This window comes from Nomascus leucogenys, chromosome 15 (assembly GCF_006542625.1).
Source record: "Nomascus leucogenys isolate Asia chromosome 15, Asia_NLE_v1, whole genome shotgun sequence".
Lineage (NCBI taxonomy): Eukaryota > Metazoa > Chordata > Mammalia > Primates > Hylobatidae > Nomascus > Nomascus leucogenys.
The window spans coordinates 60,832,160-60,859,499 of NC_044395.1; the positions used below are offsets into that span (position 1 = coordinate 60,832,160).

At 37.9% G+C, this 27,340-nt stretch overlaps 1 protein-coding gene across 1 annotated transcript in view; it reads right to left on the bottom strand.

Moving 5' to 3' along the window:
- The window catches only part of UVRAG (UV radiation resistance associated), a 333,633-nt gene that overhangs the window by 216,745 nt on the left and 89,548 nt on the right, over window positions 1-27,340 (bottom strand). The window contains exon 6 of the mRNA XM_030828684.1: window positions 19,555-19,640. Within this exon, the coding sequence (XP_030684544.1) occupies window positions 19,555-19,640 (86 nt within the window). The remainder of the gene's footprint in view (window positions 1-19,554; window positions 19,641-27,340) is intronic.

The following is a 27,340-nucleotide window of genomic DNA, read 5'->3' on the forward strand; positions in this document are numbered from 1 at the left end:
TCAAATGGCTCCACAGAATAATTCCACATGACAACTTCTTTCTACCATCAAAATCTGCTTACATTCGAAAGAAAACCTTACTTTAAAAACAAGCACTGTGAAGTTATGGTCTCCAAGGCTACAGGGGACAGCTCCATGTTGAAGCATCAAAATTGGAATGCTTAGCACATTTTGAGTAAGTATATTTTTTTCTCAGAGCAATTATAAAACTTTTTCTGTCTGCTCTATATAAAAACAGTTCTATAATATTAGTTTATCATACAATGAATCTGTAAGTTAGACACTTATTTTTAGCCTTGAAAACGCAATATTTAAAGTCAGCTATTTCACCAGTCTTACTTTTCAGCTCCAATGTTTCAAGAAGTGTTAGAATTACATGGCCCTTTGATCAAATAATCAACAAAAAAGAATGGAATTGTGGTAAGATCTTAAAAAAGTATAAAAGACTTCCATTAAGCATACAAATTCTATGAAGTATGTATCCTGTTAAAAAACACCATGGAACAGAAGCAGCCTCAAGCTTTTGGAAGGTGTTAAGAAAGCAGTGCACAATCTTAGACAAGTTGTTAAACTTTCCTGAGCCTCAATTTATTCATTTGCCTAATGTCCCTGGCTGCTGAAAGAATTAAATAGAATAATAAAATATATACAACACCTAGCACAATATTTGCAAATGACAGGCAATCAAAAAAAGTTGTGACTAGTATTGAGGAGATAAGGAGGTACCTATATGATAATGTAAGGTTAATAAAGCAAAGTATCTAGGGCACAGAATACTTTCTATGTGCAATATGGGTACAGGAATGAAGTGAGATCCAACAATGCTTCCTAGAGCAGAGGAATGTGATCTACATCTCTAAGAATGTATTTAACATGTCAGGCAAGCATTACCCACCTTTCCACATGCTGGTACCCAGGTGCTATCTTCTGTTCCTTATACTGCCTGATAAACTCTGAATTATTCCTTATAAATTTAACACCCGCCCCATGAGAGGGAACAAGCTAAGCACCAGTGGCTGTTACCGTGAGCAAGATAAACTAGAGTCCTTGTCCACCACAAATCTATTGAGGGATACAGAATAATTAAACACAGAATTATATTGCCATGTAAAATTTTATAATAGAAGATGACAAGGGGCTTCATTTCTCTCCCTCACCAACATACACCCCAAAATAAAAATATGACTGAGCATGCTGAGGCCAAGATTTAGATTTAGGGGTAATATAGGAGGTTGCCTTGGGCCTAAATCCCCCTATTGTAACCCAGTCCTTTTCCAGGGAGTTTCAGCGACTGCACCCTTCCTTTGGGCACCTACTCATAAAACAACTCTCTGATTTTCATTCTGCTACTGTTTATTCTATGCATAGCTCCCCATTCAAACTGACAGAATGGAGAGGGATGACTGACAGAGTAACACAAGGTCTACTAACAACAGATTCTCAATAAAGATTTGTCACTAATGACATTTTATTTCAAATAATTAACAAGCATTCTTTTTCTTGATTACTAGATCACTAAACTCTGCACCGAATTTATCATAAAATTCTCAACTGCAAAGTTTATCACATAGCAATCTCTATGATTCATACGGGTACTATATGGTAAAATTCTTTATTGTTACTATTTTTATACATATTCTCACAATCACATAATTATAATTGCTCAATCATTTAAAATGTTGGAAAACACTTCTACTCTTCTTTGTACCACTTCCACCACACATGAAAACTGCTCTTATATATGTCACCAGTGAGCTCCAAGTTGCTAAATTCAGCTTTTTTTTTTTTTTTTTTTTTTTGAGACGGAGTCTCGCTCTGTCGCCCAGGCTGGAGTGCAGTGGTGCGATCTCAGCTCACTGCAAGCTCTGCTTCCCGGGTTCACGTCATTCTCCTGCCTCAGCCTCCCAAGTAGTTGGGACTATGGGCGCCCACCACCATGCCCAGCAAATTTTTTTTGTATTTTTAGTAAAGACGGGGTTTCACCATGTTAGCCAGGATGGTCTCGATCTCCTGACCTCATGATCTGCCCACCTAGGCCTCCGAAAGTGCTGGGATTACAGGCGTGAGCCACCGCGCCCGGCCCAGCTTTCAATTCTTAACCCGCACATTACTCAACCAATCAGCAACCTTTTTTTTTTTCTGAGGCAGGGTCTCACTATGTTGCCTAGGCTGGTCTCAAACCCCTAGGCTCAAGCAATCCTCCCCCTTCAGCCTCCCAAATTTCTGGGATTACAGGCGTGAGCCACCATGCCCCAGCCATCAATATTTGATTCAATTAATCACTCTCTTAGAAATATTTAATTTACTTTGACCTCTGGGACACCTCTTTGTCCTAGATTTTCCCCAACCTCATTAGCTGTCCTTCTCCTCTGTTCTATCATCCTCTTCTTAAATGTTGGAATGCCTTGAGCGAAATCTGGAAGGTAGAAGGGATATACGCTATTCTTCCTGAAGCAGTGACAAGCTCTCTCAGGAGTGAGGTTTTGCAGTAAACAGTTTCCTTATTTAGGTGTCGTAAGTGTGGGATGGCTATTTCACCAGCAGCAGTTTTCTGATTGCTGGATCACAGCTGTGGTGGGTTGACCCCGAAGCCCAGTCTATTCTCCACACCAAAGGCATTTTTTTTTCTCTTTAGAGATGGGGTCTCAGCTTTGTTGGCCAGACTAGAGGGTAGTGGCACGATGAGAGCTCACTACAGCCTCAAATTCCTGGGCTCAAGGGATCCTCCAGCCTCATCCTCCCAAGTAGCTGGGACTACAGGCACGTGCCACCAAGCCTGGCTAATCAGAGGCATTTTTTTAAAAAACTAGAAATCAGATCACATCACTCCCTTGCTCAAAGCCCTCCAACAACTTCTTACCATGCTTGGAAAAAAAATAAAACTCTACACGATCTGGCCTTGCCAACTTTGCTCACCATGCCCAAACTGACCACCTAGCTATTCTTGCAACAAACCAAACTCATTCCTACCTGCTATCTCTTCTCTCTGGAATGTTCTTTCTCCAAATGCCCATCCAACCTTGCTGTCTAATTTTTTTCAAGTCTTTGTTCAAATATTTTCTTCTCAGTGAGGTCTTCCCTGATCATCCTACCATCCTCAGTATCTACCAACCTCTATTCTCCTCCTCCTACTTTATTTTTCTTCATAGCACTTACCACTAGCAACAAATTTATAACTAATTAATTTATTTACTCCTGAATTTCTTATTAAAATGTACGCTCCATAAAGATAGGACTTTTTCTTTCTTTTTCAGTATATAACAAGAGCCTAGAACATAACAACACTCAATAAACGTAGCTATCATTATATTCTACTCTCAGGAATAACAACAACCTATATACTTTTTCACTTCCAAATTACACCCCTGGCCAGGTGCGGTGGCTCACACCTGTAATCCCAGCACTTTGGGAGGCCGAGGCAGACGGATCACCAGGTCAGAAGTTAAGACAGCAGCCTGGCCAACATCACGAAACCCCAGCTCTACTAAAAATATAAAAATTAGATGGGCGTAGTGGCACACACCTGCAGTCCCAGCTACTCGGGAGGCTGAGGCAGGAGAATTGCTTGAACCTGGGAGGCGGAGGTTGCAGTGACCCGAGATTGTGCCACTGTGCTCCAGCCTGGGCAACAGAGCGAGACTTCATCTCAAAAAAAAATGCCTTTGCCATAATGCAACCTTAGGCAAATCAATTCCCCTTTCTGGATCTCATGAGTAAAACAGCAATAACAATGACTAGCAGCAATCCATACTCTTGCTTTAAGGATTAAATGAGATAAAGCATGTGAAAAACTTAACTGGCAGATAGTACATATCCAATAAATGTGTCTTTTACTCTTATTACCCTAAAATTGTTTGCCAAATTAACTACATAACTGTTTAAAGATGGCAACTATATCCCCAAAGTCCTCTCTTCTCTAGGATATTTATATTCTCTAAACATCCTCTATTCCCAACTAGTCTTTACATGACTGCTTTAAAATCATTCATCTTCCTGGCCATCTCCCCTGGCTCTTTCCCATCAAAGTAAACTGGGACCCAAATTAAACAGAATATTCCAAATATGATCTAATGAATACAAAGTCCAGGAAGACTATTACTTCTCTTGATCTGGACAATATATTTTAATTAATGCAATATAAGATCATCTTAGCTCCTTTTTTAATGCTGCTGAGTCAATTTCTTGGCTTACACTGAATTTTTCATAAGTTTAAATCTCCAGATGTTCTCCACATAAACTGTTTAAAGTCAGCTTTCCTCCCATGTTCAAATTTAACTCTGTCATTAGAATCAAAGAATCTCAGGAATAGAAAAATCAGTGCTACTGTGGAAAAGTCATTTTCCTCTATGACATTAGTTTATTTCTTGCAGAGTCTGAATTTAAGGAACAGAAGCCTAAGAACAGTCAGGGATGCCAACTAAGAAAGAATCATTGGGTCCAATCACTTCACACTTGACATACTGGGGGAAAGGAAGTAAAAAGACCTATGTGGTCATAGAGTCAGAGACACTCCTCAATAGTAAACCATTAAGACCTCCTCCATGGGGAGACATGAGGTGAGGAGTATATTAAGTGCACTCTGGAGGGCTCCAGGAAAGTCTATTAGCAAAGTCTCCATCGTGTGGGTGCCACAAGACTCTAATTCCTGGCTCATTTTATGTTGGTGAATCATCCAAAAAAAAAAAAAAAACTTTTACTGGGAAGACTAAGGGTGCTATAAGGCAGTCTCAACAAGAGAAAAGAATGTCACAGGGAATTCCTCCACATGAGATGGAGAAATATAATGGAAAGGCCTTTACCACTAACCTGACTCGGACTCTGCATGACTTACTGGCTGAACACCTGGGAACCACACTACTCAACTTTTGCAAGCTTCAGTCTGCTTACCAGTAAAACGGAATTGTAATAGAAGTGTGGCTATTGTGAACACAATAAAAAGATGTATGCCAATTTTTAGCATTTAACTGAAATGCTATTTCACTTAATAGCATTAATGTATTTAAGTGAAAATTTTTAATACTCAAATCTTATTTTCCTTCTCCACCCCCTGTGTAGGCCCTTTGTAGAAAAGGAAGGGATTCTGACTTATTCTTAGAACACAACATATTTAGAAATTATTATTAGTTTCTCAACGAATGAAAGACCCTTTCCTTGCTGTATCTGTTAATCTGTCCTACTAGGATATAAATCCCTAAGGTAATAATCTGGCTTCTCATTTTCACAGAGTATTTCCAGTCATAAAGAATCTACTGTAGAAATAAGGTTATTACAAAGTCCACTCTCAATAGATAAACATGCTGAGTCTCAGATTCTCTTCCAAGGTGAAACATCCACTTTTAGAACAAAAGTTACTCCAAGGGCCAGTTGATATCCTAACAAACTTAATGTATTAATTCTCCTAAAATTGTCGATAAGTTTTCTTAATAAAACGGCATGTAAAAATCAAGTTATGGGTGGGGTAGGTGTTTAATGGTAACTGGTTATTTTTATTGGCGGAGACATCAGGGTGAAATCACTAAACCTTGGAATGCTGCCTTGGAACATGCCTGGCACCAGTGGGAATGTAGAAGTTACAAGGCAGCTATGAGAGATGTGACAGTGAAGCCTTAATTCGCAGTGACATCTCAAACAAAGCAGTCTTAGTCCAGTAACCCTGTGAATTCAAGCCAAAATTAAAGGACAGGGGCAGAGACAGAGAACATCTCTTGGGCAGAAGACTACATATACTTAACTGCCCTCAAAGAATGCTTTACTTCTTAACTGCCCTCAAAGAATGCTTTACTTCTTTACGCGGATTTTATTCTTCCTATTTTATTCTTCATTCACCTTTTCAACATTTGAAAGCTGACTTTTGCTCTAAGCCAAGAGTTCTGAACACTGTTATGGGGAGGGCTCATTTAACTTACCCATTACATTTCCATTCTCTATTAAACATTCAGTAAACTAGAGAAAATGAACTTAGTAGCATGAATTACCTATAAGAGGTCCTAGTTAAAGACTATGAGATTTATCAGTAAGTCCTGACTACTGGTTTACTCATTTAGTAAACTGCAGTTAATTTAAAAACAATGCTTTCAACATGAATTTTTCATTAGCATGCACTGTATCCAAAATGAAATATTAAGTTATTTTATATATAAAATATACTATAACTCTGGCAAAACATATCCAAGGTTAGTACTAATCATCTTTGGAAAGGTAATTAAAAATCTACCATTTTAAAAACTCCTCAAAAAATCTACCTGGTTCAGTTATTATCCAAAAGGATTATATTTCACCCATTTCTTCATTCATTCATTTAACAAATATTTGCTGAGCATTCACTCTGAGCCAGCTTGGTGCTATATGCTAGGAACAACATTGTAAACTAGAGATATAAATTCCCTAAACATATATAGTCCACATTCTCCATTCTCATTCTGAGAAACACTTTTAAGGCAAAAGTATCTGAAATATTTTGTTTTAGTTTACATGAAAAAAGTTATTACAATTTCAACATCAGAGAGCATCCTGTGCAAGAAGAGGTGATAATGTAACAACATTTCTAACTAAAACATTAGAGTAATTTCTGGTCTTAATTAGAAAATGTGCTGTAAATTATTGAAATGATTAAAAGAACTATAAAATAAAACTATGTTCATTATTTCAGCAATAATGTTGGAAATCTAGAGGAAATAGATGGTTTCCTACCAAAGAACAAATTGCCAAAAATAAACTAAGGAGAAGCAGGAAAAAATGGACAGAGCGATGAGCACTAAAGGGATTGAAAGATTTACCCTTATAAAATGCACCTGAACTGGATGATTTACTAGCTAAGTCCTAACAAACCTTCAAAGAACTAAAAACTTTCAAAATTATTTAATCTGTTTCAGATGGTAATGATGATAATGACAGCTGACACATACAATTCAGGCACTGTACTAAGCAGTTCACATTAATACCTTTAATCTTCCCAACAATCCAGAGACAGATGCTATCATCATCATCATCATTTTACAGATTAGGATCATAGAATAAGATGGAAAGCTTCACAATTCATTCACAATTCAATTTTATGATCTTGGGAGAGACGGTAATTTATACCCTCCCCTGATAACAACAACACAACAACTGCTAAAAACTAATCTTGCTTATAAGTAATGATCAAAAGAATAACCTATAACTAGTCAGTAATACAACATTGGGAAATCCACATACCTTATTACAATTGTAAAGGAAGAAAAAATAATATTAATAAATGTGGAAAGGCATTTCAAAAAATTCAGCAACCATTCCTAATAAAAGCACTAAGTGAATAAAAAGAATTATTTAAAATATTTTCCTTTTTGAGGCGGAGGTTGCAGTGAGTTGAGATCGAGCCACTGCACTCCAGCACGGCAACAAGAGCAAAACTCCGTCTCAAAAAAAAAAAAAAAAAAGAAAAACATATATATATATATAAGTATTTTTTCTTATATATATATTATATATATATATATTCATTTTTCTTTTTTTGTTCTTTTCCTTTAAGATGCAGTTTTGCTCTTGTTGCCCAGACTGGGGTGCAGTGGTGCAATCTCGGCTCATCGCAACCTCCGCTGCCTGGGTTCAAGTGATTCTCCTGCCTCAGGAATTACAGGCACCTACCATCACACCCAGCTAATTTTTGTATTTTAGTAGAGACGGGGTTTCGCCATGTTGGCCAGGCTGGTCTTGAACTCCTGACCTCAGGTGATCCACCTGCCTAGGCCTTCCAAAGTGCTGGGATTACAGGCATGAGCCACCATGCCCGGCCAATATTTTTCAAAATTAACAGAAAATATTCTGAACAGCAGACTACTGAACTTTTTCAATTAGAACAAGGAACTGGGATCGTCACAATGCCTATTACTTTTCAACATTATTCTGAAAGTTCTAGAAGGTTTAGCAAATGCAGTAAGTCTAGAAAATCAGTATAAACATTAGAGAAGAAAAGCCTATCCTTTTACTGATGATAATGTGTATGCCAAAAAGGAGAGCTTTCCTTAAAAAAACAACAATAGCAATAAAAACAATTAGATATATTACTAAATATAAATAAGATTTTCCTAGAATTATAGCTTTTCCTTATAATAGCAATAAGCACACAAGAATGGAATGGAACACCTATTTTATACAAAATACTGTAAAAACTATAACATACTTAAGAATAAATGTAACAGAAAGCCAAAAGACCATATAAAGAGATCTACAATCTTGTTGAAGGAATAAAATAAAATATAAACAAAAGAAAAGACACCATGTTCTTGGATGGGTACACTAGTATAAAATGACAGCTTTCCCAAAATAATTGTAAAACTTCAACTGATATAAAAATTTCGATTAAAATTCCAATAAGATTGGCCTTTTAAAGTAGGATAAAATAAGCTTAAAGTTCACTTAAAAGAATAAAGTTCTGAGAATAGCCAAAAATAGTATCAAAAAGAAGAGTAGCAAGAGGACATGCCTTACTTGATATTAGACCACACAAAAAAGTCCTCTGTAGTTAAATCAATCTGAAAGTTACAAAATACACGAAAGGATACGATAAACAAAAAAAAAGAGCAAATCCAGAAATAGATCCCAGTATATATGCACTTTTAATATATTACAAAGGTATTATTTAAATTCAGTGGGAAAAGAAAGGTGCTGGCACAATGAATTCATCTATGAAGAAATAATTTCTACCTTACAAGATATGGACTATCTATATTAGATATCAGTGTGCAGATGGGTGGATTAAAAGAAAAAAAAAGAATCAATTGCAATTTGTATTATATATTTAATTTAAAAAGTAAAATAAATGCAGCCAAAAAACATATGAAAAAATGCTCATCATCACTGGCCATCAGAGAAATGCAAATCAAAACCACAGTGAGATACCATCTCACACCAGTTAGAATGGCCATCATTAAAAAGTCAGGAAACAACAGGTGCTGGAGAGGATGTGGAGAAATAGGAACACTTTTACACTGTTGGTGGGACTGCAAACTAGTTCAACCACTGTGGAAGTCAGTGTGGCGATTCCTCAGGGATCTAGAACTAGAAATACCATTTGACCCAGCCATCCCATTACTGGGTATATACCCAAAGGACTAGAAATCCTGCTGCTATAAAAACACATGCACACGTGTGTTTATTGCGGCACTCTTCACAATAGCAAAGAGTTGGAACCAACCCAAATGTCCAACAACGATAGACTGGATTAAGAAAATGTGGCACATATAAACCATGGAATACTATGCAGCCATAAAAAATGATGAGTTCATATCCTTTGTAGGGACATGGATGAAACTGGAAAACATCATTCTCAGTAAACTATCGTAAGGACAAAAAACCAGACATCGCATGTTCTCACTCATAGGTGGGAATTGAACAATGAGAACTCATGGACACAGGAAGGGGAACATCACACTCCGGGGACTGTTGTGGGGTGGGGGAAGGGGGAGGGACAGCATTAGGAGATATACCTAATGCTAAATGACGGGTTAATGGGTGCAGCAAAACAACATGGCACATGGATACATATGTAACAAACCTGCACATTGTGCACATGTACCCTAAAACCTAAAGTATAATAATAAAAAAATAAAAAATAAAAAATAAAAATAAAAAAATAATTCCTACAAAAAAAATAAAATAAAAAGTAAAATAATATAAATCTCAAAGTTAGCAAAAAATATCTATAGAAGCAAGGTATAGGAGAGTCCTTTTCAACTCAAGAGTGCCCAGAAAATATAAAACAAAAAACAGAATTACACAATACAACAAATATGAACTTTTTGTATAAGGTATCATAAGTCAAGATGTAATTGTCAGATTTGGGAAAAAATACCAAGTACTCTTAGGAACTCATGAGAAAAATGCAAGCAACTCAATTTTTAAAAAATAGGTAAAGTAAATGAATAGGCAAATTCACGGAATAATACCCTAAATAGCTAATAAGCTTAAGAAAACATGTTAAATTTCACTTGTAGCTCAAACGAAGTACTTGCACCAGGCTGACAAAAATTGAAGTAATACTGAGGTATCATTTACACTCATCAAATTAGTAAAAATCATAAAAATTGATGATGGCCATTGCCAGCACGGAATCAGGGTAAGGAGTAATGCCATTTATTTTGTGCCCTTTGGGAAAACAACCGGATTATCTCTGACAATTGAAACAATACACACCCTTTGACTCAGAAATCCCACTGCTGGGAATGTAATCCATGGAAACAAAATCATCATAAAAACAAGGTTATATATGTGTATAAATATTTCCTTCAGTAATGTGCATACTGTCAAAACAAACAAGCATTAAAAACCAGAGCCAGAGTAAATATTATATTCAATGCCTATCAATAGGGTAGTGGCTGAATAAATATGATACAGCCTCACCATGGACTATTATTAAGCCATTTAAAAAGTGAATTAGAGGAATGTATGTATAGAATATTGAACAAGAAACCCAAGTATGTGTATCAACTCCAATTTTATAAAACAATTTTAATTTTATAAATTAATTCAAACCATATACATAAACCATAAATTATATAGAAAACATATATAAATGTATCTATAAATCATATCTATGACATATATATGGAGACTATGGGAAAAAGTACAGATGGATACACATCAGATTGTTAACATGGGTGAAGGGTGACTAGGGGTCATGTGGACATGTGTTCTGTGTTTGGGTGGTTTGCTGGCAGCGGAATGGGGGAGAAGGGCTTAAAGAAGAAGATAAGCCAAAAAGTACAAGGAAAGGGGAAGGAGAAGACTTCACCCTATAATTAGTCCTGTATTTTGCTTAAATCCTATTTTTGTAAAACTGTGTGTGTGTGTATATATGTGTGTCTTTATGTGTATGTATACATACATAGATATATTTATAGTATATGTAGAGATGGATAAATAAAGAAGAATAAAATGTGCTGCTACACATAAATACAAATTTTGCTCCACCAAAACTTACATTAAATACCAAAATTAGCCAGGCGTGGTGGCTCACACCTGTAATCCCAGCACTTTGGGAGGCCGGGGCAGGCAGATCACGAGGTCAGGAGATTGAGACCATTCTGGCTAACCATGGTGAAACCCCGTCTCTACTAAAAATACAAAAAATTAGCCAGGTGTGGTGGCACACGCCTGTAGTCCCAGCTACTTGGGAGGCTCAAGCAGGAGAATCGCTTGAACTGGAGAGGTGGAGGTTGCAACAAGCCAAAATCGCACCATTGCACTCCAGTCTGGGCAACAGAGCAAGACTTCATCTCAAAAAAAAATAATAATTATTATTTTATTTTAAATTTTGATTGAAAACCTTCCTAAATCTTCTATGTGCCTGCTTTCTTATGAAGGCTCTCATAATTACACTTTTCTGTTTTACTGATGATTTGGCACCAACAGTGGCATAATAGAAAACAGCACGTGCACGGGAGCCTGGCAGTCCTTTCTTCAGACCTGCTTCCACACTTAACCAGCCTGTGGCCCAGGCAAATCATCTCACCATTTTAAGACTGCTTCCTCATCTGTTAAATGGAGACAGCATTATTAAAAACTAAGACAGTGCACTCATAATTCTCCTGAGTAACTTGAGTTATGAAATGCAATACAGAGATGTGCTTGGGCCAAGCACACACAGGAGTTGGCTAGCTATGTTTTCTTCTTTAGTTGGCCTCTCCTTACAGTGAACTGTTTCTCCCCCTCTCTCTTTTTACATAAAGTAGTGAGACAGGGCTGTTTAAGAATCCAAACACAGTGACTACAAAGGGAGGACAGTAGCTAATATGATTTATCACTCAGCTATATTCCAGAATCAAAGAGTATACCACAAACAGAGCAAACTATCAGCTTTCGCTTCTTGCTGTCAGTGTGTCTATTTTAACGGTAATCCTCTTAATTCCTCCCCTAACTTACTTAAAATAAGCATACAGAAACTGGGTAAGAGCCTAGTCTCTACTATGAAAAGAAAGTACACAAGTTTTAGTACATAAACTTTGTAAAGTCTGCTTACAGTTGGGTTCTTAGCTGTATTCTGTATAACTGCAATTACCACTTAGAGTCCATTAGGCAGGGAGGAAAAACAAAAAACTCTTCCTGCAGCCTAAAAGTTGGTTATCACATCCATAGTTTAAAGATGATAAACAAAGTTATACGTTATACTTCTCATCCCATCTCTTCTCTAAACACTATGCTATTGATAATTTATTGGTTGTGAGCATTTTCCTGTTAAAATTTGAATTTTATAGTTGACAGTACTTTCTAGCAAAGTGGGGGGAGGGGAATTTGCATCTAGAGAGCCAAATAAAGGTCTTCCCAAAACACTTATAGAAAGAGTTGGATTGAAAGTCACGAAATCCTGAAAATCTCACCAGATGTTGTGTGGAGAGCAGGGGCTGAAAGAAAGAAGCAGCTGAAGGCTCACAGACCTGATTGCATTTTCAACACCTTTTAAATATTAGCCTAGAAATTTTTTGCAACTCTCATTTTACCAGATGGAAACCATTAAGAAAAACAAAACTTTAGTCCTCTAGTAACCCGAACAATAGTTCAATTTGATCAATAGAAATGGCATTTCTTATCTGCTTAACATATATATGATACACACTGCCATAGGGCTAATACAAAGATGAATAAAACAAGGATTCTTGCCTAAAGGTGCTCTCAGTTTGGGGGTGTTGAGATGAGTGGAGGGAAAATCAGACAATGAAGAACTAATTATAACACAGCAAGCACTCCATAAATGATAGTTATTGATTATACAAGTAGGGAGTGGGAGGACTTTGAAATAAAGACCATGGTCCCTAAGGGCATGTATTGCTAAATGTCCCTTGAATATCACATTAAGAAGTGTGAACTTTATCCTGTACATGATATATCAAAGTTTTCTAAGTCCAGCAAGTAAGAAAATTCATGTGGGTTTTTTTTTTTTTTCCTGAGACGGAGTCTCGCTCTGTCACCCAGGCCGGAGAGCAGTGGCGCTATCTCAGCTCACTGCAAGCTCTGCCTCCTGGGTTCACGCCATTCTCCTGCCTCTGCCTTCGGAGTAGCTGGGACTACAGGTGCCCGCCGCCATGCCTGGCTTTTTTTTTTTTTTTTTTGTATTTTTTGTAGAGACGGAGTTTCACTGTGTTAGCCAGGACGGTCTCGATCTCCTGACCTCGTGATCCACCCGTCTCGGCCTCCCAAAATGCTGGGATTACAGGCATGAGCCACCACGCCCAGCCTGTATCTTTTAAAAGATCACTCTAGCAGCAGTGTAAAAGATTGTAAGGATTTAAGATACACTGGTTTATATGATAGCCTCTGGAGCTAGACTGCCTGGGTTTGAATACAAATTCTAACACTAGTTTGTGTGACCTTAGTGAAGTTACTTAACTGCTTTGTGCCTTAATTTCTTTATCTAGGAGATCAGGAAATAGTCTAGGAAAATGTAGATTAAAAACAAAGAAGGGTCGGCAGATGAGACGTCTCGCCAAAGAATCAATATGGTTTATCATCAACTATATCACTAAGAGAAGAAAAATTAGAGAAACCAAAAATGACTAAGATTACTAGCTTGGGAGACTAGGATGGTGATAATACCATGAGACAAACCAGGGAAAAGAAAAGGAAGAGGAGTATTAAACCGATGAGTGTGGCTCCAGACACTTTGGGGTTGAGGTGTTCCTCAAGGACAAAAAAGTTCAAATATCCATGGTCGTTGGAAAATGCAGACTGGAAATCCAAAAGAGAGGTAGAGCTAGAGTTATAGATTGAAGAGGTATTAACATGTAGATGTGTTGGTTGTAGCTTTAGTAACAGGAGAGAGTACCTAAGGAAAAAGAGTAATACAGAAGAGTCCTAGTAAGCTCACAAGCCAAAGGAACTCCAACAATTAACCAAGAAGTATTGGTAAGACAGAAGGAGAGGAGAAATATAGCCATAAGAAATAATCCTTTCCTTCAAGAAGATTTCAATGTCATTAAGGAGAAAAGACATACACATGTTAAATATTTTTTATTATGACTGTTTAGAATTAACAAAAGCAACTTTGAAAGTAAAACCACCTTTGCAAAAATTATGAGTGACAGAAATCAATCAACATGTAGCTGACTCCATCTTGCTTCTAGCCTCACAAGCTGTCTTTGTACATTCCTGGGCACAGGCCAAGCTAACTATGGGAGGAATTTAGTTTATAGCTTAACTTTAAAATAAAGATGATAACAGTCCCTTCCCGAAAGTAACCTCTTCCTTATTACTCAGGGACTGAAAACACCATTGTAAAATTATGGTTCAGGAGTCATGCACCCAGAGGTCACAAGGTTTGTAACCTTCCCAATTGCTCCTATAGATATCACTATCATAAAATCTAAGGCTGGTGCTTGAGGTATTTTTCAGACTCTGAATTCTGATGGACCAACTGGTATCAAATAGGTAGCCCATATCAAGAAACTGGCTTAATTGGTCTTATGACCCCCACACAGGAACTAACTTGGCACAAGAAGACAGCTTAGACCCCCTATGATTTTGGCCCCAACCCAACTAATCAGGATTCCCCATTTCCTAGACCCCTGCCTACCAAACTATCCTTGAAACACTCTAGCCTGTGAATTCTGAGGAAGCGGATCTGAGAATTATCTCCCATCCTTCCATTTGGCTGGCCCTGTAATAATTAAACTCTTTCTTTGCTGCAAAACCTGTTCTCAATGCATTGACTTTTCTGGGCAGTGAGCAAGAAGAATCCATCATGCAGTTATAAAAGCAGATATGGAAAACACTAGAATGGTGAGGAGAGAAAGGGAAATTATGCTGAAAAGTGGAAAACCTAGTGGCAACAAGGAAAAGGAATACTGGCTTAGAGAAGAAAGCTATTTCCAAGACAGGATAAGTAAAGAGGAAGAAGAAAACTAACATTTATTAAATGTCTACTATATGCCAGTAACTATCCTAAGATCTTTCAAATATTGTACCTTATTTAATTCTAACAATATTCCTAATAGAAGAGACAAATATTAGCCCCATTTTACAAAAGCAGACTAAGGTATACAAAAAGTTGACGTTACTTGCTCAAAGTCTTGCATCCAGTCTACCTACACATGGCAGTTTTAGGACTGGAATTGAGGTGAAGGACCAAAGCCCTTTATTTTTCCACCATACTTCCACTTATTAAACTGGCAAAAGCAGGATATTTCTAAAGGAGAAGGGGAAAAAAACAATAAAAACTATACTAGAAAAAAACCAGAATTATTACTTTTCTTACTATAACAGAGTTATCTCTTTGAAAAAGTATAAAAGAAAAAACAACCCAAAAATGAGTTTTTAACACTAAAAATAATCTCTCAGTCAGAGAATAGATAAGATTAGACAGAAATCACTGCTTCCAGGCTCATCCCTCAGGTCTACTCCACACTGACACCATGGGTAGAATTCTAAATTGCAAACCTGACTATGTCATTTACTCCTCCTCTCTTTATAATCTTTCAATAATTCCCTATCAAAAGGACTTTTAAAAAACAGAACCAAAAGGAGAAAGGTACCTAATAAGCCTATTAGAAAGCTATCTACTAAGCCTGTATTCCTTAACCTAGAAGGAATCATACTAAGAGATTTTTTTATTTAACTCCTAAAACTGAATGCTTATTTATAATTTACAACGTTGCTTTATATTCCATTTTAGTCCCTACTTTCTCAACCCAAAATTGTAAAATAAATAAAATTTCAAGTGCTAGTTAAGGAATAACATTGACACCTTGTGGTGAACACCCTAAAATATCAAATATAACAATGAGTAAACTGGCTCTTAATTAAATGTCTACTTTTACCTGAAAACAAACCCTTAATCCAGAGATTTCCAAGAGTTAAGAAGGAATAATTCAATTACTATCCCACGTTAAATGTAAATTTGGAAGAACTGCTAATCTTTGGCAACACTGAAATTAGCCTAAATTCTTAACTATGGGTCAAAGTATCTGAATACGGTCTCAGGTCATTGTTTTCCTATAAAACAGTACAACCTATCCATCTGAAGGAGCTTTTTTCTTTTTTTTTTTTTTCTCTCTGCAGTGGAGTCTTACTCCGTCACCCAGGCTGGAGTGCAGTGGCACAATCTTGGCTCACTGCAACCTCTGCCTCCCGGGTTCAAGCTAATCTCCTGCCTCAGCCTCCCGAGCAGCTGGGACTACAGGCATGTGTCACCATGCCTGGTTAATTTTTGTATTTTTAGTAGAGATAAGGTTTCACCATGTTGACCAGGCTGGTCTCAAACTCCTGACCTCAGGCAATCTGCCCGCCTTGGCCTCTCAAAGTGCTGGGATTACAGGCATGAGCCACCACACCCAGCATGAAGGAGCATCTGGTTTTAGGTGCTCCAAAGTCCTTGCCTTAGTCAACACTCTCCATTTTTCTGTGACACTCCCACACAAAAAGGAGAGAGAACAGATGTATCTTAGTGGCCCAACAGTACAGTGAAAATTAATTAACTAGAATATACTCTCAAAAAACAGAATCCAGGCCAGGCATAGTGGCTCATGCCTGTAATCCCAGCACTTTGGGGGGCCAAGGCAGGTGGATCATTTGAGGTCAGGAGTTCGAGACCAGCCTGACCAACATGGTGAAACCCCGTCTCTACTAAAAATATAAAAATTAAGGCCGGGCGCGGTGGCTCACGCTTGTAATCCCAGCACTTTGGGAGGCCGAGGCGGGCAGATCACGAGGTCAGGAGATCAAGACCACGGTGAAACCCCGTCTCTACTAAAAATACAAAAAAAAAAATTAGCCGGGCGTGGTGGTGGGCGCCTGTAGTCCCAGCTACTCGGAGAGGCTGAGGCAGGAGAATGGCATGAATCCGGGAGGCGGAGTTTGCAGTTAGCCGAGATCACGCCACTGCACTCCAGCCTGGGCGACAGAACGAGACTCCGTCTCAAAAAAAAAAAAAAAAAAAAATTAGCTGGGTGTGGTGGTGCAGGCCTGTAATCCCAGCTACTCGGGAGGCTGAGGCAGGAGAATCACTTGAACCTGGGAGATGAAGGCAGAAGTGAGCCAAGGTAGGGCCACTGCACTACAGCTTGGGCAACAGAGCGAAACTCCGTCTCAAAAAAAAAAAAAAAAACAAAAAAACAATCAGGAGACCAGGGTTCTAATCATGACTCTAAACAGCACGCCGAATTTTCGAGTTAAGTGGCATTAAAGAATTTAGACTGTGTGTTTTCACACAAAATTACAGATCAAGTAACAGCAATTTTATAAACCAAGAAAGCATCAGGAAAAGAAAAGATATATTTTTTAAAATGACTCCAGCCAAGGACAATGTTAGAGAGGAAACCACGAACTAAAGTTTAATGCAATAGGCACACAATTAAGTTTCCTAGAAAGCACTTCACATATATCATGGCAAACACTATGGGAAAAGAGGATCATTTAATAGAGCAGATGATGGGTACTCTTTACTAATGTCTGAGAGAACTATCACCAAAGTCCCATCTGACTCATCAACTTATAAGTGCAATTTAAAGTTTCCAATTCCAGAACAACTCCCTGGGTTCAGTAAATTTGGTTGATAAATAGACACTTGATCTGGTTTAGGAAAAGTATATCTGTGTTATTAGCTAGGCATGAATTGTACAATAGGCATGAGGAGACCACTGTTAATAAGGCAGTTTAAATTACTGACACATCTGAAGAGTCTGAAAAATACTCTAGATATGAACTCCCCAAGAGCCAAATCACTGCAAGATCAAAGTTCAATAACTGAGCAACTACTAAATTAGCCTGATGACTTTGCATTTATGTAGGGCATTGTGTTTTCCAAAGAATGTCCGCAGTCATTATGCCATGTGTACCTTGTAACCACCAGTTTAGGAAGGTGAGACTATTAAAAGGATCTACAAAAGCATGCTTGTCAGAAAACCTTCAAAGCATCCTCCAGTCTGGCTCTTACTTGCTGTGTGCCCTCAGATAGATAAAACATTTAATGCCTCTTGGCCTCAGCTTCTACAATCAAGACAAGGGCTATCTATCATCCCTGATGTGTGAAAGACTTCTAAGAGAGTAAGATAAAAAATGTGAAAATGCTTGTAAATTACACAAATTTGTAACATCACTGCTTCCAATTTTTAGAAGCATCAGAGGTTAAATGAATTAGGATAAATCAAAGACAAAGGCAGGGTAGGATTAATCACAGCATCCTCCATGATACCACACTGCTTCACAAGATCCAACAGTCTTTCTTCAGTTCCTGCTCTCCTACATTAGCACAGTGTTCGCTACTCCTGGAAACTATCCTCTTTCAGCATCTATGATACTACACTATCCCAAATCCTCTTCTTCCTGACTTAGTATTTTTTCTTTTAATTATACTGTTTTCTCTAATAAGGTCACACAATCTCACATTTAGAACTTATCTTTAAAATAATTGTACCCTACACCTCATTTTACTTACTAAGGAAAACTGAGATCAAGAAATATTAGTGGCTTACTCACTAATAATTTCTGGACTTTCTTCTTTTCAATACTTAAAACTTCGTGTGTCTCAAACTGAACAGGCATTAAAACATGTTTATGTTTTGACACATCCTACTATCTCCACCTTCTAATTTCTAAACCCTGTGTGTTCTGCTACATATCCTAAGCAGTCAAGGTGTAGGCATCTCTCAAGCAAGTACCAAAACTCAGAAAATGTATATGGTTACTTTAGTCAAAATCATGTTTCTTAAGATTAATGGACACAGTCCATGTGACCAAACTCTATATTATCATGTGTAATAAGATTCAAGTTTCACAAACGAAAGGCCAATTTTGTAATGTTTCTAAAATAACCACTTCTCTGAGCATCCTTCTGGATTCTTCCTCAAGTACATATATAGAGGATGTCTAATGTTCTGAAATGTATTACGTGTCACATAAACATTAGAAATCCTGTCAAAGTCAAATTTCAATGAACAATCTGTCTGAGTAGGGTGAACATTGGTTGAGTGTTGCTGTTAACTTTATTTGGAATTGCATTTATTTTGGTGGCTTGCTCCCTGGAAAAATATCCTTGATGATCTATCACATTTAAAATTAAAGCCAGATTTTAAAATCTTTCAAAATTAAGCCCAGACATTATGAAAATATAGAGCTGAGGCCTTTAAGCCTCTGAGCATTAGATACATGCAAAGCTTTTTTGGCTTGCCAAACATAATTCTTTTAAGACAAAGAACAGGTCAAAACTCAAAGCCACATTTGGGGCTGTTGAAGGGCTTTCCGAGTGATGCTGCAGTTGTTAAGACTTTGATAAGTCTAACTTTTGCAACTTTGATTGCTGTTCTGTAGGGTACAGAAGACCAGCAAACAGCTCATGTCTGTTTTCAGATCACTGGCTTCCAAACATTCTCTCCCACTGTCCAGAGAAAGGAAATGGCTTTCCAAACACTTTGTAAAATAGATAAATTTAAATCACTGTAGCTACAAAATTTATGACGCTTGCACTGAAAAATGCTAAGCTTGAATAACAGCCTCTAAAGCTTCCGCGAATTTTCTCACATTGAAATGTCACAAACTCAAAATGAGAAAGATTCTTTAGAATTCAGGGCAGTCTAAGAAGTTTCTTACCGTAGCAAAGAGAAGACATCATAAGAATTGCGAACACAGTTCTGATCCACCTGTAGAAGAATAGTCTTCTGAGCATTTGAATAACCCTGAAAGACATTAATCAACAAATTAATCAAAACCAAACAAAATAAAATACATGCACAAATTAATGATGCTTGTCTTTTTAAAAATATGACATATTAACAACTGAGTAAATCTAAAATTTTAGAGATTCCAAAAAGTAAAGTATATCTGCCATGTAACAGAAGTCTAACCTTTCAGGTGAGGGAATGTAAAATAAGTTTTGGCAGGGGGACCTGACAAAAGTGGAGAAGGAGCGTGCCCAGCCCAGCCCCGAGTCCCGCGGCCTTCCCTCCCACCACAGTGCCGGCCCAGCAGTTGCTGCCCCAGCCATGGAGCAAGACAACAGCCCCCAGATCCCGAGGGGGCAGAGCAGATTTGGACGTGTCGCCCAATGCTGCCATCCTTGTGCTGACCAGTCATCCCCAGAGAGAGATGAACACGGATCCTCGACCCACTTTGGTAATGTCTCCACAGCGACAGAAGATGACAAGGATCACACCCACAACGAGAGAGCTCCAGATGATGGCTGAACATCACCTGGGGCCACAGCAGCAAGGAGAGGCGCCTGAGAAACCTGCTGAGAGCACAGGGACCCAGGAAACCTGCCCACATGGGATCACAGACACAGAAGTGGAGTCAAGGCTGGGCACCTTTAGGCCAGCGCAAGAGTCTGCAGAATCTATCCCCACAACTCAGGAGAGAGGCAGTAAAAAATGCAGCACAAAGGAACCCTCGATCCATGTACCACCACTGGATTCCCAGGAAGCCAGCTCGATTTGAGAGAAGGAGGTGTCCTGGAATCAAGGCTGCAGTTTGGAAATGCATGAACACTGGATTTGTTTCTTATTTCTTCACTTTTGGGGAATATCTCTTGTTTTAAAAAAGTGATAAATTTGGTGTTAGGTCAAAAAAATAAAATACATTTCTTCTCACAGTTTCCCACGGAAACAATGTTTCACATTATAAATTGTGGTGAACCTCCCAAGGAAGCTCCAGAAGTCGTTTTAACATATTATGTGACTCAAAAAGAGTATTAACAATAATATTTCAACTATGCCTAGCCATCATATGTAATGTTTTTATGGGGAAAAGGGCATTCCAAGTTCTGATTAGGAACACCAGAAACAAATATTTCTACTCTGTGGTACAAAGGAGCAAGAATACTTTCTAAAAGGAATATAGGACAATTCCAGAAGAAGAACAGAATAGGTATCTCTGTCATTTAAGAAAGGCAGAGGAGACTGATTTGAGTAATGATAAAACTCTGGTCTCCTGCACAGCTGGCTCTACATGAATTAGTCTTTCCCTGTTGCAATTCCCTGTCTTGATAAATTGGCTCTGTCCAGGTAGAGGGCAAGGTGAACCAATCTGGCGGTCACACCACTGCACTCCAGCCTGGGTGACAGAGCAACACCCTGTCAAAAAAAAAAAAAAAAAAAAAAAGCGGGGAGTGGGTGGGGAGAGTACACAGTAATTTAGAAAAAAAGACTCTGGACCCACCAGGAGCCCAATTCAAGCCTTCAATACAACAGCTATATAATCTTAAGCAAGGAACCAGAGTGTTCTTAGTTTAACTTGGTTGCTTCATCTGTAATATGGAGATGATAATAGTAACTGCCTCACAAACTGAGGGAATTAAAAGTTAATATCTGTAAAATGAAAGGTATTTAATAAGCACCATATACATGTTTGCTATAATGCTAGTAGAATCATTAAAAGTTATGTCACTACAGACATTAAAAGGATATTAGAAGAATATTATTAACAACTTTATGCTAATAACTGTGACAACTTAATTAGACAAGTTCCTTGAAAAGAAACACAAAAGTGCCCAAACAGACATACTATGAAACATCTAAATAGCCCCATATCTACTCTTTTAGTGAATAAGCAATTGAAAATCTTCCCACACACACACAAATCCTGTCCAAATGGTCTCACTGATGAATTTCATCAAACATTTAAGAAAGAAAGAATATCCACTTTACACAAACTCCTTCAGAAAGCAGAGAAGGGAACAATTTCCAACTTATAAAACTAGCATTACTGATGCCAAAACTAGACAGAGACAACACACACACACAAAGGAAATTATACACCAATATCCCTCATGAACAGAAACACAAAAATCCTTAGTGAAATATCAGCAAATTGAACCAGCAATACATTATAAAGATTTAAAAAGACATATTATTAACTGGATGTAGCCTAAGAATGTCTAGTTGGTCTACCATTTAAAAAACAATCAACTAGACGAATACATGAAAAAATCCTTATAAATCTATCTTGATGGGCACACCATTATAAAGATGCAATCTGTGAAAACAATGACACAAAGGTAGGGGAATAGAGCTATATAGAAGTAAAGCTTTTTACGGCATTAAAACTAAGTTGGTATTAATTCAAACTAGAGAAGCTTGTTTTTTAAAAAGATCAACACTGACAAATCTTTTTTTTTTTTTTCAACAAGTTCTGATTCTGGTACCCAGGCTGGAGAATAGTGGCGCGATCACAATTCACTGCAGCCTCAATCTCCTGGGCTGAAGCCATCCTCCTGCCGCAGCCACCTGAATAGCTGGAATTACAGGCATGCACCACCATGCCCGGTTAATTTTTGCATTTTTTTTGTAGAGATGGGGTTTCTCCATGTTGCCCAGACTGACCTTGAACTCCTGGGTTCGTGAGATATTTCCACCTCAGCCTCCCAATTAGCTGGGATTACAGGCATGCACCACCACGCCCAGCTATTTTTATTTTTCACAGAGAAGGGTGTCTTACTATGTTGCCAAGGCTGCTCTTTAACTTCTGGACTCAAGCTATCCTCCTACCTTGGCCTCCCAAAGTGCTGGGATTACAGGCATGAGCCACTGCACCTGGCTCATTGACAAATCTTAAGGTAAACTAACCAAAGGGAAAGGAAAGAAGACTCAAATCACTAAAATCAGGAAAGAAGTGGGAACGTTATTACCAATCTTACAGAAATAAGAAGGTTTATAAAAGAATACAATGAACAATTATTTGTATTCCAGCAAATCAGATAATGCAGACAAAATGATATACAAATAAAAATGACTCAAGAAGAAACAGAAAATCTGAACAGACCTATAACAGATAAAGAGGTAGATAGAATTTGTAATCACAAAACTCCCACCAGAAAAAAAAAAAAGCCCAGAACCAGATTATTTGACTGGTGAATTCAACCAATTATTTAACACCAATCCTTCTCAAAGTCTTCAAAAAACATAAAAGCAAGGAAACACTTCTTAAGTTGTTCTATGAGACCAATACTATCCTGATACCAAAGCCAGACAAAATGTCACAAGAAAACTATAGACCAATATCCTTTATGAATATAGATATAAAAATCTTCAACAAAATACTACTAAAAGTGACCTAGTGGCATATTAAAAGAATTATAGCCCACAACATGGCAACTATTTCTGGGTATATACCCCAAAAAAGTGAAAGCAAGAATGGGAAGTGCCATTTGTATATCCATATTCATAGCAGCATTATTTACAATAGCCAGGGGGTGGAAGCAACCCAAGTGTCCACAGGTGATGGATAAACAAAATATGGTATATTCATACAAGGAAATATTATTCACCATTAAAAAGGAAGGAAATTCTGACACATGCTAAAACATTGATGAAGCTTGAGGACATTATATTAAGTGAAATAAGCCAATCAAAGGAAAAACATTCACTCATTCACATGAGGTACCTAGAGTAGTCAAAATCATAGAAACAGAAAGTTGAACGGTAGCTGACAGGGACCGGGGAGAGGGGAGAATGAGAAATTATTGTTTAATAGAGAGTTTCAGTTTTGCAAGGTGAAAAGTTTTGCAAGATGAAATACATGGATGGTGGCAATGGTTGCACAACAGTGTGAATGTACCTAATGCCACTAAACTGTATACTTAGAATGGTTAAGATAGTAAATTTTGTGTATTTGTAATTTACCACAAAAAAAATTTTTAAAGATTATACACCATGAACAGCTGAAATTCATACAGGGTATGCAAGGGAGTTTCGATACATGAAAATCAATCAGGCTGGGCACCTGTAATACCAGCACTTTGGGAGGCACAGGCAGGAGGATCACTAGAGCCCAGGAGTTAGAGACCAGCCTGGGCAATATAGTGAGACACCATTTCTAAAAAAATTTTTTTAAATAAAGAAATTGGCTGGGCATGGTAATGCATGCCTGCAGTCCCAGCTACTCAGGAGGCTGAGGTGGGAGGATCACTTGAGCCCAGGAGTTTGAGGGTACAGTGAGCTGTGATTGTGCCACTGCATTCCAGCCTAAGTGACAGAGCAAGACACTGTCAAAAAGAGAAAGTATAGAAAGAAGGAAGGAAGGATCAGTGTAATACACCACAACACACATAGTCATCTCAGTTGATGCAGAAAATGCATCTGACAAAATTCAGCACCTTTCCATGATTAAAAAAAAAATTCAACAAACTAGGAATAGAAAGGAATTTCCCAGACCTGATAAAGGGCATCTACAAAAAACCCACAGCTAACACCACACTCAATGGTGAAAGACTCAAAATCTTCCCCCAATACCAAAAACAAGAAAGACAAGGTGATTGCTCTCACCACTTCTACTCAACATTTGTACCCTAAGTCCTAGCCAGAACAATTAGGCAAGAAAAATAAATAAAGTGTATTCCAAACTGGACCAAAATAAATCAAATGGCATCCCATGTTCATGGATTTAAAGACTTAATATTATCAATATAGGAACAATTACCCAAAGCAATCTAGATATTCAATGCCATCTCTATCAAAATTCCAGCAGCCTTGTTTACAGAAATGGAAAAGCCAATTCTCAAATTCATCTGGAATTGCAAGGGGCCAATAGCCAAAATTATACTGAAGAGAACAAAGTTAGAAGATTCGCACATCCCAATTTCAACTTAATACCAAGCAACAATAGTCAAAACAGGATAGCACTGGCATAAAGACAGACATATAAATCAACAAAATAGAACTGAGAATCTAGAAATAAATCAATGCATCTATGATCAACTGATTTTCAACAAAGGTTCAGACTACTCAATGGGGAAATAAGTCTTTTCATCAAATGGTGCTAAAAAAACTGGATAGCCACTTGTAAAAGAATGAAGTTGGACCTGTCCTTAATACCATATTTTTAAATTACCTCAAAATGAATCAAAGACTTAACTGTAAAACCATAAGGCTGGCCAAGCACGGTGGCTCGAGCCTGTAAATCCCGGCACTTTGAGAGGCTGAGGTGGGCAGGTCACTTGAGGTCAGGAGTTCGAGACCAGCCTAGCTAACATGGTAAAACCTGGTCTCTACTAAAAATACTAAAATTAGCTGGGCATGATGGCACGCGCTTGTAATCCCAGCTACTCGGGAGGTTGGAGGCAGGAGAATCACTTGAACCCAGGAGGCAGAGGTTGAAGTGAGCTGAGATCACGCCACTGCACTCCAGCCTGGGTGACAGAGTGAGACCCTATCTCCAAAAAAACAAAACAAACAAACAAAAAACCCACTATAAAGCTAAAAAACTATAAAACTATTAGAAGAAAACACAGGGGTAAATCTATATAACCTTGGATTTACCAATCTATTCTTAGATATGATATAAAAAGCATAAGTACAAATAAATCAGTAAATTATACTTCATTAAAATCAAAAACTTTTGTGCATCAAAGGACACAATCAAGTAAGCAGAAAAACAACCCAACAGAATGGGAGAAAATATTCACAAACTGTGTATCTGATAGAGGTCTAATTTCCAGATGATATAAAGAACTCATATATTCAACAGCAAAAAGACAACTCAATTTTAAAATGGGCAAAGAACTGCAAGAGACATTTGTCCAAATAAAGACATACGAATAGCATAACAAACAGAAGATAAGTGTTAGTGAGGATGTGGAGAAATGAGAACCCTCACATATTGCTATTAGGAATGTATTGGTCAGCCACTGTAAAAAAAAAAGTTTAGCAGTTCCTCAAAAAGGTAATCATAGAATTATAATATGACCCAGCATTTTCACTCCTAGGTACATACCCAAAAGACTGAAAACAGGCACTCAAACAAACAGCTGTACACAAATGTTCACAGCAGCACTATTCACAACAGTCAAAAAAGGAAACAACACAAGGGCAACTCCAAGACACATAATTGTCAGATTCACCAAAGTTGAAATGAAGGAAAAAATGTTAAGGGCAGCCAGAGAGAAAGGTCGGGTTACCCACAAAGGGAAGCCCATCAGACTAACAGCTGATCTCTCAGCAGAAACTCTACAAGACAGAAGAGAGTGGGGGCCGATATTCACCATTCTTAAAGAAAAGAATTTTCAACCCAGAATTTCCTATCCCGCCAAACTAAGCTTCATAAGTGAAGGAGAAATAAAATACTTTACAGATAAGCAAACGCTGAGTGATTTTGTCACCACCAGGCCTGCCCTAAAAGAGCTGCTGAAGGAAGCACTAAACATGGAAAGGAACGACCGGCACCAGCCACTGCAAAAACATGCCAAACTGTAAAGACCATCGAGGCTAGGAAGAAACTATAGCAACTAACGAGCAAAATAACCAACTAACATCATAATGACAGGATCAGATTCACACATAACAATATTAACGTTAAATGTAAATGGGCTAAATGCTCCAACCAAAAGACACAGACTGGCAAACTGGATAAGGAGTCAGGACCCATCAGTGTGCTGTATTCAGGAAACCCATCTCACATGCAGAGACACACATAGACTCAAAATAAAGGGATGGAGGAAGATCTATCAAGCAACTGGAAATCAAAAAAAGGCAGGGGTTGCAATCCTAGTCTCTGATAAAATAGACTTTAAACCAACAAAGATCAAAAGAGACAAAGAAGGCCATTACATAATGGTAAAGGGATCAATTCAACAAGAAGAGCTAACTATCCTAAATATATATGCACCCAACACAGGAGCACCCAGATTCATAAAGCAAGTCCTCAGTGACCTACAAAGGGACTTAAACTCCCACACAATAATAATGGGAGATTTTAACACCCCACTGTCAGCATTAGACAGATCAACGAGACAGAAAGTTAACAAGGATATTCAGGAATTGAACTCAGCTCTACATAAAGTGGACCTAATAGACATCTACAGAACTCTCCACCCCAAGTCAACAGAATATACATTTTTTTCAGCACCACACCACACCTATTCCAAAATTGACCACATAGTTGGAAGTAAAGCTCTCCTCAGCAAATGTAAAAGAACAGAAATTATAACAAACTGTCTCTCAGACCACAGTGCAATCAAACTAGAACTCAGGATTAAGAAACTCACTCAAAACCGCTCAACTACATGGAAACTGAACAACCTGCTCCTGAATGACTATTGGGTACAGAATGAAATGAAGGCAGAAATAAAGATGTTCTTTGAAACCAACGAGAACAAAGACACAACATACCAGAATCTCTGGGACACATTCAAAGCAGTGTGTAGAGGGAAATTTATAGCACTAAATGCCCACAAGAGAAAGCAGGAAAGATCCAAAATTGACACCCTAACATCACAATTAAAAGAACTAGAAAAGCAAGAGCAAACACATTCAAAAGCTAGCAGAAGGCTAGAAATAACTAAAATCAGAGCAGAACTGAAGGAAATAGAGACACAAAAAACCCTTCAAAAAATTAATGAATCCAGAAGCTGGTTTTTTGAAAAGATCAACAAAATTGATGGACCGCT